General features: G+C 28.4%; 5 protein-coding genes and 1 long non-coding RNA gene across 7 annotated transcripts; 4 read left to right on the top strand and 2 right to left on the bottom strand.

Annotated features, from left to right (window-relative positions):
- The first annotated feature begins 1062 nt into the window (after positions 1 to 1062).
- Positions 1063 to 4434, top strand: LOC114127623 (zinc finger MYM-type protein 1-like). Its single transcript, XM_050200167.1, has 5 exons — positions 1063 to 1195; positions 1610 to 1723; positions 1833 to 1934; positions 2045 to 2671; positions 2753 to 4434. Exons 1-5 carry the CDS (start codon positions 1063 to 1065, stop codon positions 4432 to 4434), a joined length of 2658 nt encoding a protein of 885 aa, XP_050056124.1.
- Positions 4435 to 5469: 1035 nt separating this feature from the next.
- Positions 5470 to 7353, bottom strand: LOC126550407 (uncharacterized). Of its 2 annotated transcripts, none has more exons than XR_007604488.1 (4): positions 6952 to 7353; positions 6717 to 6876; positions 6159 to 6403; positions 5470 to 6090 (listed from the first exon to the last, which is right to left on the bottom strand). It is a non-coding gene; the product is annotated as an uncharacterized LOC126550407 (long non-coding RNA). The 2 variants fall into 2 exon arrangements; XR_007604487.1 differs by having other exon boundaries at positions 6717 to 6898; positions 7038 to 7353.
- Positions 7354 to 9647: 2294 nt separating this feature from the next.
- LOC126550153 (uncharacterized) lies at positions 9648 to 10472 on the top strand. The gene is made up of 2 exons (XM_050201167.1): positions 9648 to 9791; positions 9856 to 10472. The coding sequence occupies exons 1-2, from the start codon at positions 9648 to 9650 to the stop codon at positions 10186 to 10188; spliced, it is 477 nt and encodes a 158-aa protein (XP_050057124.1). The 3' UTR covers positions 10189 to 10472.
- Positions 10473 to 11597: 1125 nt separating this feature from the next.
- LOC126549790 (uncharacterized) lies at positions 11598 to 12607 on the top strand. The gene is made up of 3 exons (XM_050200166.1): positions 11598 to 11874; positions 11956 to 12176; positions 12269 to 12607. The coding sequence occupies exons 1-3, from the start codon at positions 11598 to 11600 to the stop codon at positions 12605 to 12607; spliced, it is 837 nt and encodes a 278-aa protein (XP_050056123.1).
- Positions 12608 to 14417: 1810 nt separating this feature from the next.
- On the top strand, positions 14418 to 15310 carry LOC126549789 (uncharacterized; the record flags this gene model as incomplete). The annotated part of the gene is made up of 2 exons (XM_050200165.1): positions 14418 to 14474; positions 14960 to 15310. Coding segments are annotated over exons 1-2 (408 nt in total), but the record flags the coding sequence as incomplete, so codon positions are not given.
- Positions 15311 to 15641: 331 nt separating this feature from the next.
- On the bottom strand, positions 15642 to 17468 carry LOC114129300 (putative nuclease HARBI1). The gene is made up of 5 exons (XM_050200164.1): positions 17457 to 17468; positions 16821 to 16984; positions 16400 to 16717; positions 15927 to 16246; positions 15642 to 15865 (listed from the first exon to the last, which is right to left on the bottom strand). Exons 1-5 carry the CDS (start codon positions 17466 to 17468, stop codon positions 15642 to 15644), a joined length of 1038 nt encoding a protein of 345 aa, XP_050056121.1.
- Positions 17469 to 17673: the final 205 nt, after the last annotated feature.

Raw genomic sequence — 17673 nt, 5'->3', positions numbered from 1 at the left:
GAGGATATGGAAATATCCCCGGAGGAAGAGGCGGAGCTGCTGGCAGACGTGGACGTCGGCCCTTCCGAGGATGTGGACATGGAGGCCGTCTATGATAACGCCATCCGATGTTATCTAGACGGACCCACACCACCACAACCGGAGTAAACACCCGGGGCCACGCCCGCTGTAATCAGCTGGAATACGTGCCCACTGCCCCGGAATAGTGCCCACACCGGACAACCGCCGCCCACACCTATCACCCAACCGTTGCCGGCCGGAAACCCGCCGTCCCTGGCGGTTTGGGGGGGGAGTATCAGTGGCGCAACTACCGGGAGGGTTGGGTGTGTCAATCACCGGGGCCCACAGACTGCAGGGGCCCCAGGCCCCTGCAATACACTTAGAATAGGTTAGTTTTATATTTGATAACAAATTTCGAAATTATGTTATTTTAATTATTATTTATTAATCAAATTTCACAAAGCTAAGTACTAATAATATTATAATTTATAACATTACATACGTCATTGTAGTACCTAGTATAAAATTAAAAATAACATATTATATTATGTGGAAAAATATGAGTATATAGGTACTACAGAATAGGTACATATACATATAGTATATATTTCATCTATTCTGTGTATATACTATATTGTATATTATTATTTATTATCGATTATTTGGAATTGGTTTGTCAGCATTGATATCTTAAGTGTTATCGAAATATTATTCTATAAATATAAATTAGTGTCCAGACGTACAGTGTAGGTATTACTGTAATGTATATACTATAGATGTGTCTGTATATCATTTATGTTATTATTTGTACTACCTATATATATTTATGCATGTATTCGTATCGGCTAAAAATAAAATGGAAAAATATGGTGATTATTGCCGAAAACAGACTAAAATTACTGTAGCGCAACGCAGTATACGGCAAACGCAGAGTACAGACACGCAGTCACTACACATAGCCACATAGGTCATCAGAATATTGTCGTTGAAAGTGTTTTGTTGTTATTAAACTATCGACGATTAGTACACGAAAGTCAAGAAAACGAGTCAATTTATAATAAAATGTCTGATAATAAAAGATGTTTAAGTGGATTTCAAAAAAGAAAAAAAAGAAAAGAAATTCAAGAACAGATGTCAAAACTACCTAAAATTAAAAACTTTTTTTCGTCAATCCCAGCTGATGTCTCTGAAATAGGTAAGTGGAAATAGTATAATTATTATAGCGATAATATTAAAAAATACCTAAATAACTTATGGTGTATATAATATAATATTATATTATATTGTATTAATTATGATATTGTATATAATAACATTAATAACATTATAATGGTTGATATGTGGTTAAAATTAAGTTTATGATAATATGTTGCATAATATCACTAATGGTATTTAAATCATAAATTTTATTCTAGTCAATGTAGAAAGTGAAATTAAAATGTATCAAAAATTAATTAAATAGGTAGGTAATAAATAATTATAAAATTTTGTTACTGAACTAAAAAAATATTATTTAATGACAATTAAATTAAAAAAATGTTAACATAGATTAAACATTATGTACGGTTTACCTATTACAATTAAATATATCTGTTTGTTTATCCTAAAGATGTAAATCCAGAAAATCAAGATTCAGAATTCAGTGTATCAAAATCAAATGATCATGTTGGATTATTCCTGTCATCGGAGCTTCAAATCAATAATATACATGATTCGACTACAGGTAAACTAATCAAAAAACATTGTATTTAAAAAATACATAAATATAAATAATAAATATACTTGTTTTGTATAATGTTAATAATGTAATATGTATGTATTGGTAACTCAAGAAAATAAAGAAACAGAATTGAGTGTATCTAAATCAAATGATCATGGTGGATTATTCCTGTCGTCAGAACTTCAAATCAATAATATACATGATTCCACTACAGGTAAACTAACCAATACACATTATATTTAAAATAAAAATATTGTTTATTTAAAATAATATATTTGTTAAGTCAATGTTGAATTTTAGGTGTATTTATGTATTTTAAGTAAGAATATGACATATCTAAATTTCTTGTTGTATTCATATTATGTTTAAATTTTAATATTCATAATGAATATCCAACTGACAGAATTCATTTTAAAGAAAATATTATGGACAATAATACTAAAAGATGTATTTTAACATACGGACCTTGTAGACCAGACATTGTTTTTCCAATAACAACAAAAGACAATGGTAAATCTCTCCATTTTTCAAAATTTTATTACAACAAAACACTGAAGTCTGGTATACAAGTGCCAAGATTCTGGCTGTGTTATTCTGTTGGTTTAGACTCAGTTTATTGTGAAACTTGTTGGTTATTTGCTAATCGCCTCTATTCATTTTTCAACAATGTCTGGATTAATGGAGTGGATGACTGGCAACATTTATCTATTAAAATTGACAAACATGAAATGTCAATGCAGCACATTGATGCCTGTAAAATACGTGTTTTATGGGTTAAAAATGCAACAATTGATAAAGTCACTGAACGCCAATATTCAGAAGAAGCTACATTCTGGAGAAATGTGTTGCATAGAATTATAAAAATAATTCTATATCTTACTTCTGGCAATACTGCATTAAGAGGTCATGAACATAAAAATAAATATAATCCAGAACAACTTGATGGAGAAGGTACAATACAAAATAATTACACATTTGATATCAGACTTATAAGTTACTTATACTATATTAATTTATTTTGATGTTTTTCAGGTAACTTTATGCGCTCAGTGAGATTGTTGGCTGATTATGATCCTACCATGAATGAACTTTTGAAAGATGAACAAAAAAAAATAAAATATTTTAGTTGGAAGATTCAAAATGAATTAATTGAACTTCTCGCCACAAGTACTCAAAACTTTCTGTGTGAAGAAATAAGACATTCACAATGTTTCTCTATTATTATGGATTCGACGCAAGATATTACCAAACTTGATCAAGTCAGTATAGTTATAAGGTATGTGGTAATAAATCATAATGAATTAAATATAAGTGTTAAAGAATCATTTTTGGGATTCTTCGTCATTGAAAAACACGGAGCACAAGATTATGAAGAATTAATCACTGATATATTATTAAAGTTAAATATAGATATCAATAAATGCAGAGGGCAGGGGTATGATGGGGCTTCTGTCATGAGTGGCATATACTCTGGAGTCCAAAAACGAATAAAAGACAAAGTACCTACTGCATCTTACATTCACTGTTGTGCCCACAATTTGAATTTAGTCATATCAGATGCAGCTAAAATTTCTCAAAAAGTAGTATCATTTTTTGAAACCATTCAAGCGGTTTTCAATTTCTTTAGTGTCAGTGCTCCAAGGTGGGCTTGTTTAGCATTTGGTAATGATGAATACAGAAAGGTTAAACTAAAAGTTTTAAAAAGAGTGTGCCCAACCCGATGGGAATCACGACATGAGTCTATTAATGCATTGAAGTTGAGGTTTATAGATGTCTTGAAAGCATTAACTAATATATCTTTAACCAGTACTAAAAAAGATGAAAAAGCATCTAGTACGTCTTTAAAAAAAAAACTAGAATCCATAGAATTTGTCCTTATTTTATGTGTTTGGGAAAAGGTATTGAGAGCACTAGATGGGGTATCCAAATCACTTCAGAATCCGAATACAAATTTGCAAAATGCATGTCAAAATTTAAAAGAAGCTAAAACAGTTATAGAAAATTTAAGAGATAATTATGGAAATATATTACTGGAATGTAAAGATTTATGCTCTAGATGGGGAATTTCTCTTAATTTTCATATGAAAAGAAATATGTTTGCATCAAAATACTTTGATGAAGTTGATGGTGATCGTCGTTTAAATGTAACCAATGAAAATTTCCGGATTAAAATTTTTCTACCTGTAATTGATACAGTACTATTCCAATTAAACTCAAGGTTTCAAGGACTACAACAAGTAACAGAGAATTTTAATTTTTTATTTCCTACAATTTTGATTAAATTGAATGAAAATGAAATCGCTAAAGCTTCGATGGACTTTTTTTATTTATATAATGATGACATTTCTCCAGACTTTACCAGACAATTATTGTGTTTAAGAGGATTATTAAACACAACAATTCAAACAATTAAGGACCTTGCTTTGTTTATAATTAAAAATGATTTCTGTACAACATACTGTGATGTTATAACAGCATGTATAATTTATATTTCATTGCCAGTGACAGTAGCAACGGCGGAAAGGTCGTTCTCAAAATTAAAATTAATCAAAAACTATTTGAGGAATAGTATGGGTCAGGATCGCCTTTCTAATATTGCTATTTTAAATATAGAAAAAGATGTAGCTAATAATTTGGACTTGGAAAAAATGATTTCTACATTTGCCGAAACCAAAACCAAAACCAAAACCAGAAAAAAGAACTTTCTCAAGTAAAGAAAAATATTTAATACTACCAAAGACATATAATTTAGTTTAATTTATAAATATATTACTTAATTATTTAAATTATGTGCATACATTATACATATTTAAAATACATAGCATTACTAAATGACTGTTGTAGTATTATAAGTATTAATATTTTTATTTGTTTTTATGAATATATTATTATGTTTACTGTTTGCATGTTGTTGGTAAATCTATTGAAAGATTTAATGAGACTTTGCTTAGGATGAGTTACAAAAATTTGCATGGAATTTTAAATTTTTATCATTTTTATCCATAATTATCGGGTTTTCCTAACTGTATTTACAAAATCCTAGAAAATTGTTAATATTGCCTCATTTTTCTAATCATCAATTTATCCATACCTCAATTTGTTCACAACAATAAGCGTTAAAAACTTAAATTAGGGGCCCTTCAATAAAAGTGACACCAGGGCCCTTGTTGAACTAGTTAGCCACTAGGGAGTATGACGTGGTCCCGCGTAACAGCTATTTGAATCCAAACGGCATTTACGCGGAAAGCCGCCAATTACTTCTCTTACCAACCACCAGGTAACAACGGACGACACCGATGCGCGATAACAGCGCGCGGACCGATCGAACCGCCGACACCGCGAACCGGACCCAGAATAGCTAGTTTTGTGATACGCGTCTTAACACACACACCCCGGTTCGCCACTGTTTTTTTTTTTTGTGACTCTGACAACCACACTGTCACTATTGTTTTTTTTGTTTTTGTTACCCTGCGTGGTATTGTTTTGTTTTGTTCTATTTTTCGAAACCGTTGAATTCATTCTCCCCCAAAATAAACAAACTCATACCGCCGACAACCAGTGTTCAATTTTTTTGTTGCATCACCGCTCATCCTCACACTCCTTGACGCCGGGACAGCACCAGGTCCGCGTCAAGTAGTGGAACGGTATTTATGTAAAAAACTATTTTAAACTATATGTGGTCCGTAGAATTTAGAATATGGTTTTAGAGGTCCGCAAAGTCCAAAAGGTTGGCGACCGCTGGATTAGACGACAATTACATCATGATACACATCAATATTCTCCAGATTTGAGCAGTTTTGCATTAACTCTCCATTTTTTCTCTCCTTCTGCGTATAACTATGTATGAAATACATTCAACAAAGCTCTTCCTCATACAAGTACAATACGTAAATGGTATACTTCTATTAATGGTGAACCTGGTTTTACTCAAGAATCTCTGAATGCTATTCGTTTGAAACCCAAAGAAATGAAACAAAATGGTAAACAATTAATTTGTGGATTGTTAATGGACGAAATGCATATAAAAGAAAATATTTCTTACAATAACCAAAGATTACAAGGGTATGTAAACTGTGGTACAGGTACTAATGGGAATGATAGTCTTCCTAGGGTTACTAAGGCGCTAGTATTCATGTTGGTAGCAATAAATTCTTGCTGGAAAGTTCCGATTGTATACTTTTTGATAAATGGCATTTCATCACGAGAAAAATCAAATTTAGTTAATATTTGCTTATCTAATGTTCATGAAGCTGGTGTTATAGTCAAGACTTTAACTTTTGATGGTACTTCCTCTAATTTTTCAATGGCTAGATGCCTTGGTGCAAATTTATCATTTTCTAACTTGATTACTTTCTTCCAACATCCTGAAACTAAAGAAAAAGTTCATACTTCATATACTACTTGATGCAGCACATATGCTCAAATTATGCAGGAATACTTTGGGTGATTGGAAAACAATATATGACGGAAATGACAAAGCCATACAATGGAAATACTTTAAAGAGCTTGTGAGTTATCAAGATAGAATTGGCTTACATGCAGGAACTAAAATTTGTTCTAGACACATCAGTTATAATAAGGAGAAGATGAAAGTACGATTGGCTGCCCAAGCATTTAGCATGAATGTGGCAAATGCTTTGGCATTTTGTTCAACCACATTGAATTTAAAACAGTTTAATAATTCTGAAACAACAATAACATTTTGTAAAACTATAAACAACATTTTTGATTTTTTAAATACACGGAATTTTTTAAGCAAATCTTAATATCAAAAACCACTAAAAAGCCCTGATGAAGGTAAAATTTAATTATTTATAAAAGATTCTATACAATATTTACAATCACTTAAATGTGAGAGCAACAATAAAGAAAAAATATTATTGGTTAAATCTCAAAGAAAGACTGGCTTTTTAGAATTCATTATTTGCTTACAAAGTGTACATAATATATTGGATGATATAATTAAACCACCTGGTACTTTAGATTTTTTACTTACGTATAAGTTGTCTCAAGACCACCTTGAAATGTTCTTCTCTGCAATAAGAGCAAGAGGAGGGTTCAATAACAACCCGACGGCAGCCCAGTTTGAATCAAGCTATAAACGGCTACTGGTCCACACTGAATTAATGGTGTTATTTGGAGCCAACTGTTTACCACTTTATTTGACAACAATATTAACTGTTAGTACTACTAACAAAACCAAAACTGAAGATACTATTACTAATATTTACATTGATATGCTTTGTGCTGAAGATAACTCATATTTAGAAAATGACTTAATTAACGACATTAATATTGTAGATACTGTTTATATTACCAATGTAGTTGAGTATACTTCTGGGTTTATAGTGAGGAAGGTTCAAAGAATCATGGTATGTGATACTTGTTTAGATGTTTTGGAACAAAATCATAGTAATTTAGGATCATTAATAGCTATTAAGAATAGAGGTGGTCTTAAACAACTGTCTGCTGATTTAGTAATATTATGCAACATTGCTTAAAAAATATTTAAACATTATGAATCAAATATATCTAAAATACCAAATTTAATCAATTACTTAATAATTAAAGCTACATCTGCCATAGACATCAATACTATTTTTATATCTCTATCAGATCATATTTTAAATCAAGCCCCTATGAATAATCATTTGTTACAATTTACAATTGTACAATTGTTACAATTTTTAGCTCGTGGTATATATTCTCAATGAAAATTTCCTGTGGCATATTATCTTTCTAATTCTGGCGTAAAAAAAGAAATTTTGAAGGATTTGATTGTTGACATTTTAAACAAACTATTTGATATTGGCTTATGTCCGAAACTCATAGTATGTGATCAAGGGACATCAAATCAAAGTGCTTTTAAATTGTTAAATGTTAATGAAACTAATCCATTTTTTTTCGTAAATGGTCATAAAATGTATTCTTTATTTGATGTTCCCCATTTACTCAAAAGTGTTCGTAATAATTTCATTGATGCTTGTTTTCAAAAGAACGATCAAATTATTTCATACACAGACATTAAAAATACTTATGATTTAGATAAACTAAGTAAAAAAAGTAATGCTCTTAGTAAAATCACTGACGCACATATCCATCCTACGTATTTTCAAAAGATGCGTGTGAAGTTGGCTGCACAAGTCTTAAGCCATTCTATGCCATCAGCTATACGTACATGTGCAGAAACTGGTCAACTTTTCAGTAAAATTTCAATTGATACCGCAGATTTTATTGAACTCATAAACAATTTATTTGACTGTTTAAATAGTAGGTCACTTTATAGTAATAATCCATATAATTCTGCACTAACTCATTCGGGAATTGTCAAAACTTTTTCAATAAATGCTTCAAAATATTTTATAAACTTGAAAAAAATCAAAAAAGGAAAAATTTCACAACCACCATGCTTTAAAGGATTTACACAAACTATAAACGCTATTTTACAATTTTTCGAAGAAGAAAAATGTAATGACATTTTTTTTAATTACAAATCGACTTAGCCAAGATATGCTTGAAAATTTATTTAGTATTTTTCGGCAAAAAGGGGTCTATAATAAAAATCCAACTTCAAGGACAATAAGGACTTCTATTAGAAGTAGCTGTGTGTTTTCCTTGTGCAGGTACTTCGACAGCAACTAACTGTGAACCGATACAAGATGACACAAATGATTTTATATCTATCGACGTAGATAAAATATCTACGACTAACATAGAAACTATAGGAACATATTCTGACGATGAATCAAGTATTTCTTCGAGTTCATCTGCTGTTAATAAATTAAAGCTCATAGATGAAATTCAAACAGACATCCCGATCACCCTAGAAGATTGTTCAGTAACTTATTTTGCAGGATATCTTATATACAAATGTTATAAAAAATTTAATTGTCACCATTGTCAAAATAATTTACAAACCAATAACAATTTAAATGATAAACACCAACTACTTTTAATACAAAAAAATTATTCTTCTTATCAAAATGATATCGCGCTTAAAGCACCATCAATTGATTTTAATAAAATAATTAATCGCGTATTGGACATTTTTGGAAAACATTTTGATAAAATTCAGTGCAAAAAAAAAATTCGATTCAAATTAACATTAAAAATAAAAAATAATGTCTTAATAAATAAATGGATAAATGAGTTTGAATCTTGTGTGGAACACAAATTATATATTATAGACACATTGTTAATTTGTAAGATATTTAAAAAAACGCAATCGTATTCCACAACATCTCAATTAGCCAAAATAAATAAAATAAAGATTTTAAATTATATATAAATATTTAGCTTTAAGCAATTTTTTTATTTATAATTTTTCATTACAATATTTGTACAAAGGTATATTAAATATATTCATTTATATTTGTTTTTTATTATTAATTTGAATTGTATTATAATTTTCATATAATATTATAAAACAATGATCTTATGTTTAACTGTTTATTTATTTTTTGAATTCGATCCTAATTCCTACTTATTATTTTTTTAATACAAAACATGGTTTTTAATTCCAGAAATACAGCTCACTGAAAGGGTTTACAGTTAAAACACTTATCATGTATTTTAAGTTTTTTTAAATTTTTTATCGTATTAATTATCTGACTAATTAATTTAGAAATCAAAAATAACACTCAATAATACGAGTGTTACGACGCGTGACGCGACGCCAGTCAATAAATAATAAATTATAAAAATAGATTCTGATTTCACAGAAAATATAAAAATATAATTGAATACTAGTACGACATCAAACGGCTAACGACATCTACCGACAACTAAAATAAACAATATTTTGGTCACCGAAAACTCCTATACTATGGCTTATCTGTTTATTTTAAAATCAATGATGGTTACACAGTAATTAATAACTATAGATTAATTTGGTTTTTAAGTATATAATTATTTTAATTTACCTAAAATGTATGTAAACGCTATAGCACGAGTATGCTCATTACATTTTGATTCATCTGATTATGAAAAACCATTGATCCAAAGAATGTTAGAGTATTCTCCTAAATATCAACGAAAACTTAAACCCAATGCTGTACCATCAAAAAATTTGGTTGGTTATTATTTTTCAACATAAAAAAAATCAATTAAATCTTTTCTAAATCATTTTATTCCAGCCCAGAATTCAAAAACCAACAATTAAATGTAAGCCTGTAAATACACATACACCACACTCCACACATGATAGTTTATTCCAATCTAGTTTTCAAAATTCTACAGCACCTAAAGAAAAAATTGATCCATTTACTTCAAATAATAAAAATAATTGTTTAAATGATCTACCTGATTTGGGAGTACAATTATTAAGTGAAACACAAGATGTTGGTATTCAGTGTGAAATAGGTATAGTGTATTCTAGACTTCCAGTGGAAAGAGCTGATGTTAGTACACAATGTGGTGATGACTTGAATGAAGTTGAGAAGTATGAAAAAAATACAAATAATTATTAATGTATAATTCAATTCTATTTATTTTTATTTTTTATTTTAACAGCCTTAAACAACATTTATTGGATCTACATTTAAAATTAAAAAAAGAAAAAGAACTAAATTTAGAGTTACAAAATACCATTAAATTACAGAAAGAGATTATTAATTCCATACCAAATAATAAATCAAAAGAAACACATGAAATTGAATTTAATAAAGTGTTGTCAGGAATTTTTACCGAAACACAAATAAAATTACTTTTATATCTCAACAAAAAAGTATACAAGTGGACAGAAAATGATATAGCCAATAATATCACAGAATAAATTATCACTAATAATAATTTATTCTGTGATAATATTATCTAGCTGCCAGATAAGCTAGCGTGTAGTTTAGCGTAGCGGGTACTTTAGCGGCAAGTTTAATACAGACCATTATTACAATGTTACCGCTTGTACTATCAGTTATATCATTTTAAACAGTATAATTTTTTTCATTGGTTAATAATGAAATCAGCTGTTATGTGATAAGGAAAACTTTATATTTTTTAAGTGATAATCGTTTATCGTGTTGAACAAGATGTTGTGACGGTCTTAATAATTATAATAATAATTAGCATTCAATAATTATTATCGGCATAAATCTAGTTTAGGAGACAAGCGATTTTTTCAATTTTTAAGAACGATGGTGCAATCAGAATTTGTCGCTCTCATTTAGTTTCGGAGTTATGGCCTTCCAAAGTTTTCGATTTTACGTTTATACGCATGCGCGCAACATTACTATAATGATGAGCGGAGGACCATTTTTGTTATTTTTTTGTACTTACGTATACGGTACACCTTTTGTTTTTTGAAACTTATTTAGTTATGTAGTATGTACCCTGTGACCTACTTGAGGTGGTGTTGCATAGCAAGTCGGGGGATATTTTCGATTTGTGCGGAGCGTAGCGACGGCGCCGAGGAGCGTAGCGACGAGTGCCGATACACTCGTAATCACTGCATTTTTGAATTGCCATATCGCCATAATAGGTTAATAGAAATAATAATAATATGGAAATTATTTATATATTACATATTATTTATTATATATAATATTAATTATAATATGAAAAATACGTAAGATAAGATAAAAATTATTGTTTATAACATATAGGAAGATAAAAGTTAGGTCAATAAATGTATAACAATTATTTTCGTATAAACTTGTCATAACTGTCATTAAAGTCACGTTATACTGTAGATGTAAAGCTTACAGAATGTCTGCTCTTAATTTTATTGATATTTTTGAGTTGTTTGAATACAAAACTAATGGACCAGTTTCACAAACTGTGATTCAAAAATTACAGTCATGGAACTTGATTGCAACTGACAATTCATTGAAGTGCGACCAGGGACATAATTTAATATTATGTGCCAATTTGGAAGCAACGGATGGGTTTCAGTGGCGATGTCGAAAATCGTACGTTGATAAAAAAAAAAAAAAAAGTGAATTGTAATACAAGACTGTCGTTACGGAAAAACACGTTTTTCCATAATTCGCATTTATCTTTATATCAAGTTGTTACGTTTTCATATTTATGGTTGGAGAATGTGTCACTTCGGTTTATTGTGAAGCAGATTAAAATCGCTCAGCAAACGGCTGTTGACTGGTCCTCTTTTCATAGGGAGGTGACTATTTCTGCTATGATTACACATCATGGTGTAATTGGTAAATAAATATTATAATTAATATGGCATAAATTGAAAATTTCATAAATTGGCAATTTTCTTTTGCTAATGGTTTGTGTAGGAGGGGTCAATAAAATAGTGGAAATCGACGAATCCAAATTTGGAAGGAGGAAATACCACTGTGGCCATAGAGTAGAAGGCCAATGGGTTTTTGGAGGAGTCGAAAGAGATAGTGGCCGTTGCTTTTTGATTCCTGTTGAAAAACGAGACAAGGAAACATTATTAAATATTATAAAGGAATGGATTGAACCCGGGACCACTATCATCTCTGATTGTTGGAAAGTAAATAAAACCTTAAATTTATTTTACCACGTATATGGAATTTTTTCTATTTTATTTTGGTTGCTCATTCAACATATATTTTTAAATAATAGGCTTACGACTGTTTGGAGGAAGAAGGTTTTCAGCATTTAACCGTGAACCATTCCATTCAATTTAAAAACCCTGACAATGGCGCACACACCAATAACGTAGAGGGGATGTGGAGACACGCAAAGGCATTTCTTTCGCAGTATTGTAGGAAAAAAAAATTTTTTACGGGATACTTAGCGAAGTTTATGTTCATTAAGCATTGTAAATCACTTAATGTAGACCCTCTACCTGAATTTTTTAAAATAGCAGGGAAATTATATGATCCCGTTAATGCTCTATTGTTGGAAAATAATTCCGATGAGTCTAATTCTGACGATGATACAGAAGAAAACTCTGAATAATAATAAACTTATGTAAATAAAAAGATGTTTTAAAAATGGTTTTTTGGTTTTTTTTGGTTTTTTTTGGAATTGCCATATCACCATAATAGGTTAATAGAAATAATAATAATATGGAAATTATTTATTTATTATATATAATATTAATTATAATTTGAAAAATACGTAAGATAAGATATCACCATAATAGGTTAATAGAAATAATAATAATATGGAAATTATTTATATATTACATATTATTTATTATATATAATATTAATTATAATTTGAAAAATACGTAAGATAAGATAAAAATTATTAAGTGTTTATAACGTAATATAACGTATACGTAAGTACAAAAAAATAACAAAAATGGTCCTCCGCGCATCATTATAGTAATGTTGCGCGCATGCGTATAAACGTAAAATCGAAAACTTTGGAAGGCCATAACTCCGAAACTAAATGAGAGCGACAAATTCTGATTGCACCATCGTTCTTAAAAATTGAAAAAATCGCTTGGCCCCTAAACTAGATTTGTTCCTTATTATCTGTGGACTACATATTTAATTAGGAAAGTATTAAATTGAAAAATAAAATATTAATAATTCTAGATAATCTATGCTTTCTTTATAAAATTATTACTAGGCTTCTTTTGAGTATGAGCACGCTACATTATTTATTTAAATCATACATAAATAAATTATAACAATAGAACTATCTATTTTATAATTTAGGTAGCTCACATATAAAGTATTTAACTAGCATATCTATTGTGCATGATATAGATAATATTATTATATACTTATAACTTATAAGTTTTATTTATTAAAAATTATTCTTTCATTTTCCAGCTACTGATTTTACTAGTGCTTGTTATTACTTTTAAATTTCACCCTATTCTCAATTTTTTTATTTTTCTGTTTAAATGCAATCAAACGACCAGTATTTTGCTATATTTGTATAGTATAGTTGATATAATTAATATTTTTCGACTAGTAGAAATTTTGGTCGTTTGTTTATGATTTGATTTTCTATATTTTTAAATATTAGTTTTGAGCTTATTTCATTATGCTGTAATTTTATAATCAAATTATTGGATCAACTAACCAATCATTTAATGCATGAATTACATATTATTTTGTAACTAATTTAATAATAATAATAATAATAATTTACTAATTTAATTCTTTTTTTTTTTTAAATAATTAAAATAATGTAATATAGGTATTCAAAGAGGATCAAAAAGTTTAAGATATAAATGAGAGAAAAAAAAAGAGAAGTTAAACAGAGGTTATCTGACCAAAGAAAGGAAATTTATAAAACTGGAGGTGGTTCTGTCAAATATTTAAAAATATTGATTATTTTAAAAATATAGTAGAATTACTAGGTATTTCAGCAGTCGGACTTGATAATAATTTTGATTCTGACAGAATCATTGGTAAGTTTTTTAGTTTTTTTGGTAGTTTTTTAAGTTTTTTAGTTTAAATTACAACAAATTATTGGATTTTTAATTTTCTTATGCTTATTATTTCTTATAGCTTTATGTCATTGCTAAAATTAATAATAATATATTATTTTAATCAATATAACCAACTTTGTTATTTTAATAGACAATTTTTAAATAATAATTTTGGATCAGTTTTTTGTTCTTTTTTCAAAAAATATATGTATAGTGTTTACATATTACATATATATAGCATAATATAATACTAATATATATAAGTAATAAAATACTTATATATATATTAAATTATTGAAACTGTGTTTATATATATTATTAGAACATGAACATAACAGTCGGGACAATTTAGACTTAAATTTAGATATTACAAATATGGAAATTGAAATTGAAAACCCAGTTGATGTCCTTGACAACAGTAAAATGACCAATGTAAGTTCCTTCATATAAATACAGTGTTGGGTAAAATTATGTTACTAGTTACAAAATGAAAAAAAGTAATTAGATTACTTCTTCATTACTTATACACAAAAGTAATATATTATATTACTTTATTTGACTTAAAAGTAGCTAGTTCAGTAAAAATAAAAATAATATAATGATAAATTTTAATAAAGGTAATTTATGCATGTTAAAATTTTTCTTTATTGAATATTATTGTTAATTTATTATTATTATAACCATGTCATTAAAATCTGGTACTTGTTAGTTTTTCTCAATGCACCATAGTCAATTTTTAACAAATTTAATTTATTTAAATAATAAATTATAAAAATAATATATATAATATAATAATAATAAATAATATAAATAATTATATATATAAATTATTATATTATTTAATTTAATTTAATTTATTAATTAAAATATAAATACCTATATAATATATTATTTTTTTTATATATTGTAATTTATAGTTGGATACGAAAGAAAAACTAGAGAAAAATGATTTACCACTACTTCAACCATCAACTAGTCATGAAGATGAAACAAACTGGGATAATTGGACACCAGCTACTTTACGTCAGCCAATTTCTGAAAAAATATTAGTTACAACCAACAAACAAAATAAATTTACTAAAGAAAAATCTTTGAAGCGAAAAACAATGCGACTGTATGATGATACTGTAAAGAAAAAGACTGAGGTCTATGAAAAACAATTGGAAATGATTGAAGTTGAAAAGGAAAGAACGATGATACGCTTTGATTGGGAAAAAGTTGAACATGAACTTCGTGTAGAGGCATTAAAGTTGGAAGTCGAAATAAAAAAAAGGCATTGGGAAATATAAATTTAAAATTGTAATTTAATAATTTTATTTGTTCCTTTTTATTATTATTATTCAGGATTTAATATTTAAAAAAAATAAAAAAATAAATACATTGATATAATATCTATACTCTATAGGTAATAAGTCATATTTTGATTGAAAATAATAATTTCTTTTTTCTGTTTTTTCTTTTCAAATTATAATCTAAAACAAATAACATGTAAAAATGATTATTATTATTATTATTTTAAATGTTTTATATATGATTTAACTTCATAAATCATAATAAATATTACACTATTCAGAATACTGAATAATATTCATCCAATTATCACCTCGCAAAGTAATTATTGAGAAGGGAATCTCTAGTCCTAGAGTCTTCATCATTTTCACCAAAATGATTCTCCGTTTCAGTCATATCTTCAGCTTCATGAAGTTGATCCAAGAATTGAAAATCATCCCCTGGCAACTCTCCTTTCATATCTCGGCAAATATTATGTAGGATTGCTGTTGCAATAATAATTGCCTGAGCAGTTTTTAATTGTAATCGTATTCCTAAAATCAAATGAATTTTTGAATAAAAATGAATTTTAATCACACATGTAAAACTACAAACCAAGTGATAAAACTGGAAAACTTCTTTTCCAGATTCCAAAACACCATTCAATAATATTTCTAGTTCGGATTTGAGATTCATTGTATAGCATTTCTGTGCGTCCAACAGGGTTTGCAATTGGTGTTAACATGTATGGTTTTAAAGCATACCCACTATCTCCTAAAATTGCCATGTTATTAAATTCTTCAGATTCCAACCTTGCATATAGCCTAGAATTTCGGAAAATATTGCTGTCATGTGCTGATCCAGGCCATCTAGCAACAACGTCCATAAATTTCAAATCGGAATTTACGAGTGCTTGCACATTCAACGAAAAATATCTAAAATACAGTATTATTTCTTTTATTCTTGAAAATTTTTTACAAAGTTTATTATATGTTATACTCATTGACATTAAACAAAAAAATCAAAAATCGTAAGTCAAAATTTTTTTTATAGACGTAAAAAGTTCGAATTTCATAATATTTCTTTACCCTTTACGATTCCGAAATGTTTCTGAAGATTCACCTCCTGGAGGTTTGATTCTCACATGAGTGCAATCGATTGCACCAAAGACTAATGGAAATCGAGCAATCTTAAACATTTTCATTTTTGTTTCAACAATATTATGTACAGGAATGTTTAAAAATGATCCACTCAATCCCGCGATAGCATAGGAAACATTTTTAATTGTTCTGCTTGCAGAAGATATACTAACACCAAACATATCTGCAACTGATATAAGCATAGTGCCTAAAGCATAAAATCTCAGTGTAAGCAGAACCTGAGTCATTGTAGTTAATGCCATATTCCTAAAAAAAAAAAAAAAAATTCGTAGGTATAGGCACAAATTTGTAAAAAACGATGCATAAATACAAGAAATTGTAATATGTTACTGGTATGAGTAATATTTACCTGTCAGTTGCTGTTTCCAGTTTTCCTGTGAGTAAATTTAATAAATAAACTACGCATTTTTTTGAAAGACGAAATCTATACATACATTCATCTTCTGTTAAAATGTCGTAGTAATTAGGCCTATCATGGAACACTTGAGGTCTTCTTTCACCAATATAATTTACCTCATCAATAAAATCAATTAAATGATTGTAATTATTCATTTTAAAAATTATATAAATGAGTAGGTAAATATAAAACAAATGAACAATGAACAATTAAATAAATGCACAGTACACAGTATTATCACAGAATATTCTGTATATTGATAAAAAAACGTATATTATATTATATATAGATTCTTCACGCTAATTACTTTAACAGGCACCAAAACCAAAAGTTAATTATTTTATTGTCAAAAAAATAAAAAGAACACAGCATCACAGCACAGTTGCAGAAAACACAGCAGCAAATGAGTTACAGAATAGATCTAATTGATAAAAAAGAACATCACAACAAATTCTCAATACACCTGCAAAAATATAAATATCCGGTGCATAATACTCTATGGATTCTTCCCGCTAGCTACTTCAACGGACAGTAAAGCTTGCCGCTAATAAAGGGACCACTATCTCGTAGTTAGTGGTAACATTTTACGTAACGGTACATTGTAATAATGGAATATTAAAAAGCAGCTGCTAAATGTGTCCGCTACGTTAGCGTACACCTTAGCATGACATTGTAATAATGGCCCTTAGAAGTTTGTCACCTAAGACCTATAGATATCTCAGAGAAGAAAAAAAATATCAACTGTCAGGTATTTTTTAAGTATTAAGCTAATTATTGATTTTTTCGAAATATTTATAAGTAAAAA

Source organism: Aphis gossypii, chromosome 2, assembly GCF_020184175.1.
Source record: "Aphis gossypii isolate Hap1 chromosome 2, ASM2018417v2, whole genome shotgun sequence".
NCBI classification, from domain to species: Eukaryota; Metazoa; Arthropoda; class Insecta; order Hemiptera; family Aphididae; genus Aphis; species Aphis gossypii.
This window is presented reverse-complemented; position numbering and strand designations above follow the sequence as displayed.

What these genes read in the sequence shown, in the direction of transcription:
- LOC114127623 (XM_050200167.1), top strand. Translation starts at nt 1,063, where the DNA reads ATGTCTGATAATAAAAGATGTTTAAGTGGATTTCAAAAAAGAAAAAAA. An exon ending in TATACATGATTCGACTACAG is followed by an intron (nt 1,724 to 1,832) that starts GTAAACTAATCA and finishes TGGTAACTCAAG; the next exon opens with AAAATAAAGAAACAGAATTG. An exon ending in AGAACAACTTGATGGAGAAG is followed by an intron (nt 2,672 to 2,752) that starts GTACAATACAAA and finishes GATGTTTTTCAG; the next exon opens with GTAACTTTATGCGCTCAGTG.
- LOC126550153 (XM_050201167.1), top strand. Translation starts at nt 9,648, where the DNA reads ATGTATGTAAACGCTATAGCACGAGTATGCTCATTACATTTTGATTCA. An exon ending in CTGTACCATCAAAAAATTTG is followed by an intron (nt 9,792 to 9,855) that starts GTTGGTTATTAT and finishes ATTTTATTCCAG; the next exon opens with CCCAGAATTCAAAAACCAAC.
- LOC126549790 (XM_050200166.1), top strand. Translation starts at nt 11,598, where the DNA reads ATGGGTTTCAGTGGCGATGTCGAAAATCGTACGTTGATAAAAAAAAAA. An exon ending in TACACATCATGGTGTAATTG is followed by an intron (nt 11,875 to 11,955) that starts GTAAATAAATAT and finishes TGGTTTGTGTAG; the next exon opens with GAGGGGTCAATAAAATAGTG. An exon ending in TCATCTCTGATTGTTGGAAA is followed by an intron (nt 12,177 to 12,268) that starts GTAAATAAAACC and finishes TTTAAATAATAG; the next exon opens with GCTTACGACTGTTTGGAGGA.
- LOC114129300 (XM_050200164.1), bottom strand. An exon ending in CTGGAAACAGCAACTGACAG is followed by an intron (nt 16,718 to 16,820) that starts GTAAATATTACT and finishes TTTTTTTTTTAG; the next exon opens with GAATATGGCATTAACTACAA. An exon ending in TTTTCCAGTTTTATCACTTG is followed by an intron (nt 15,866 to 15,926) that starts GTTTGTAGTTTT and finishes ATTTGATTTTAG; the next exon opens with GAATACGATTACAATTAAAA.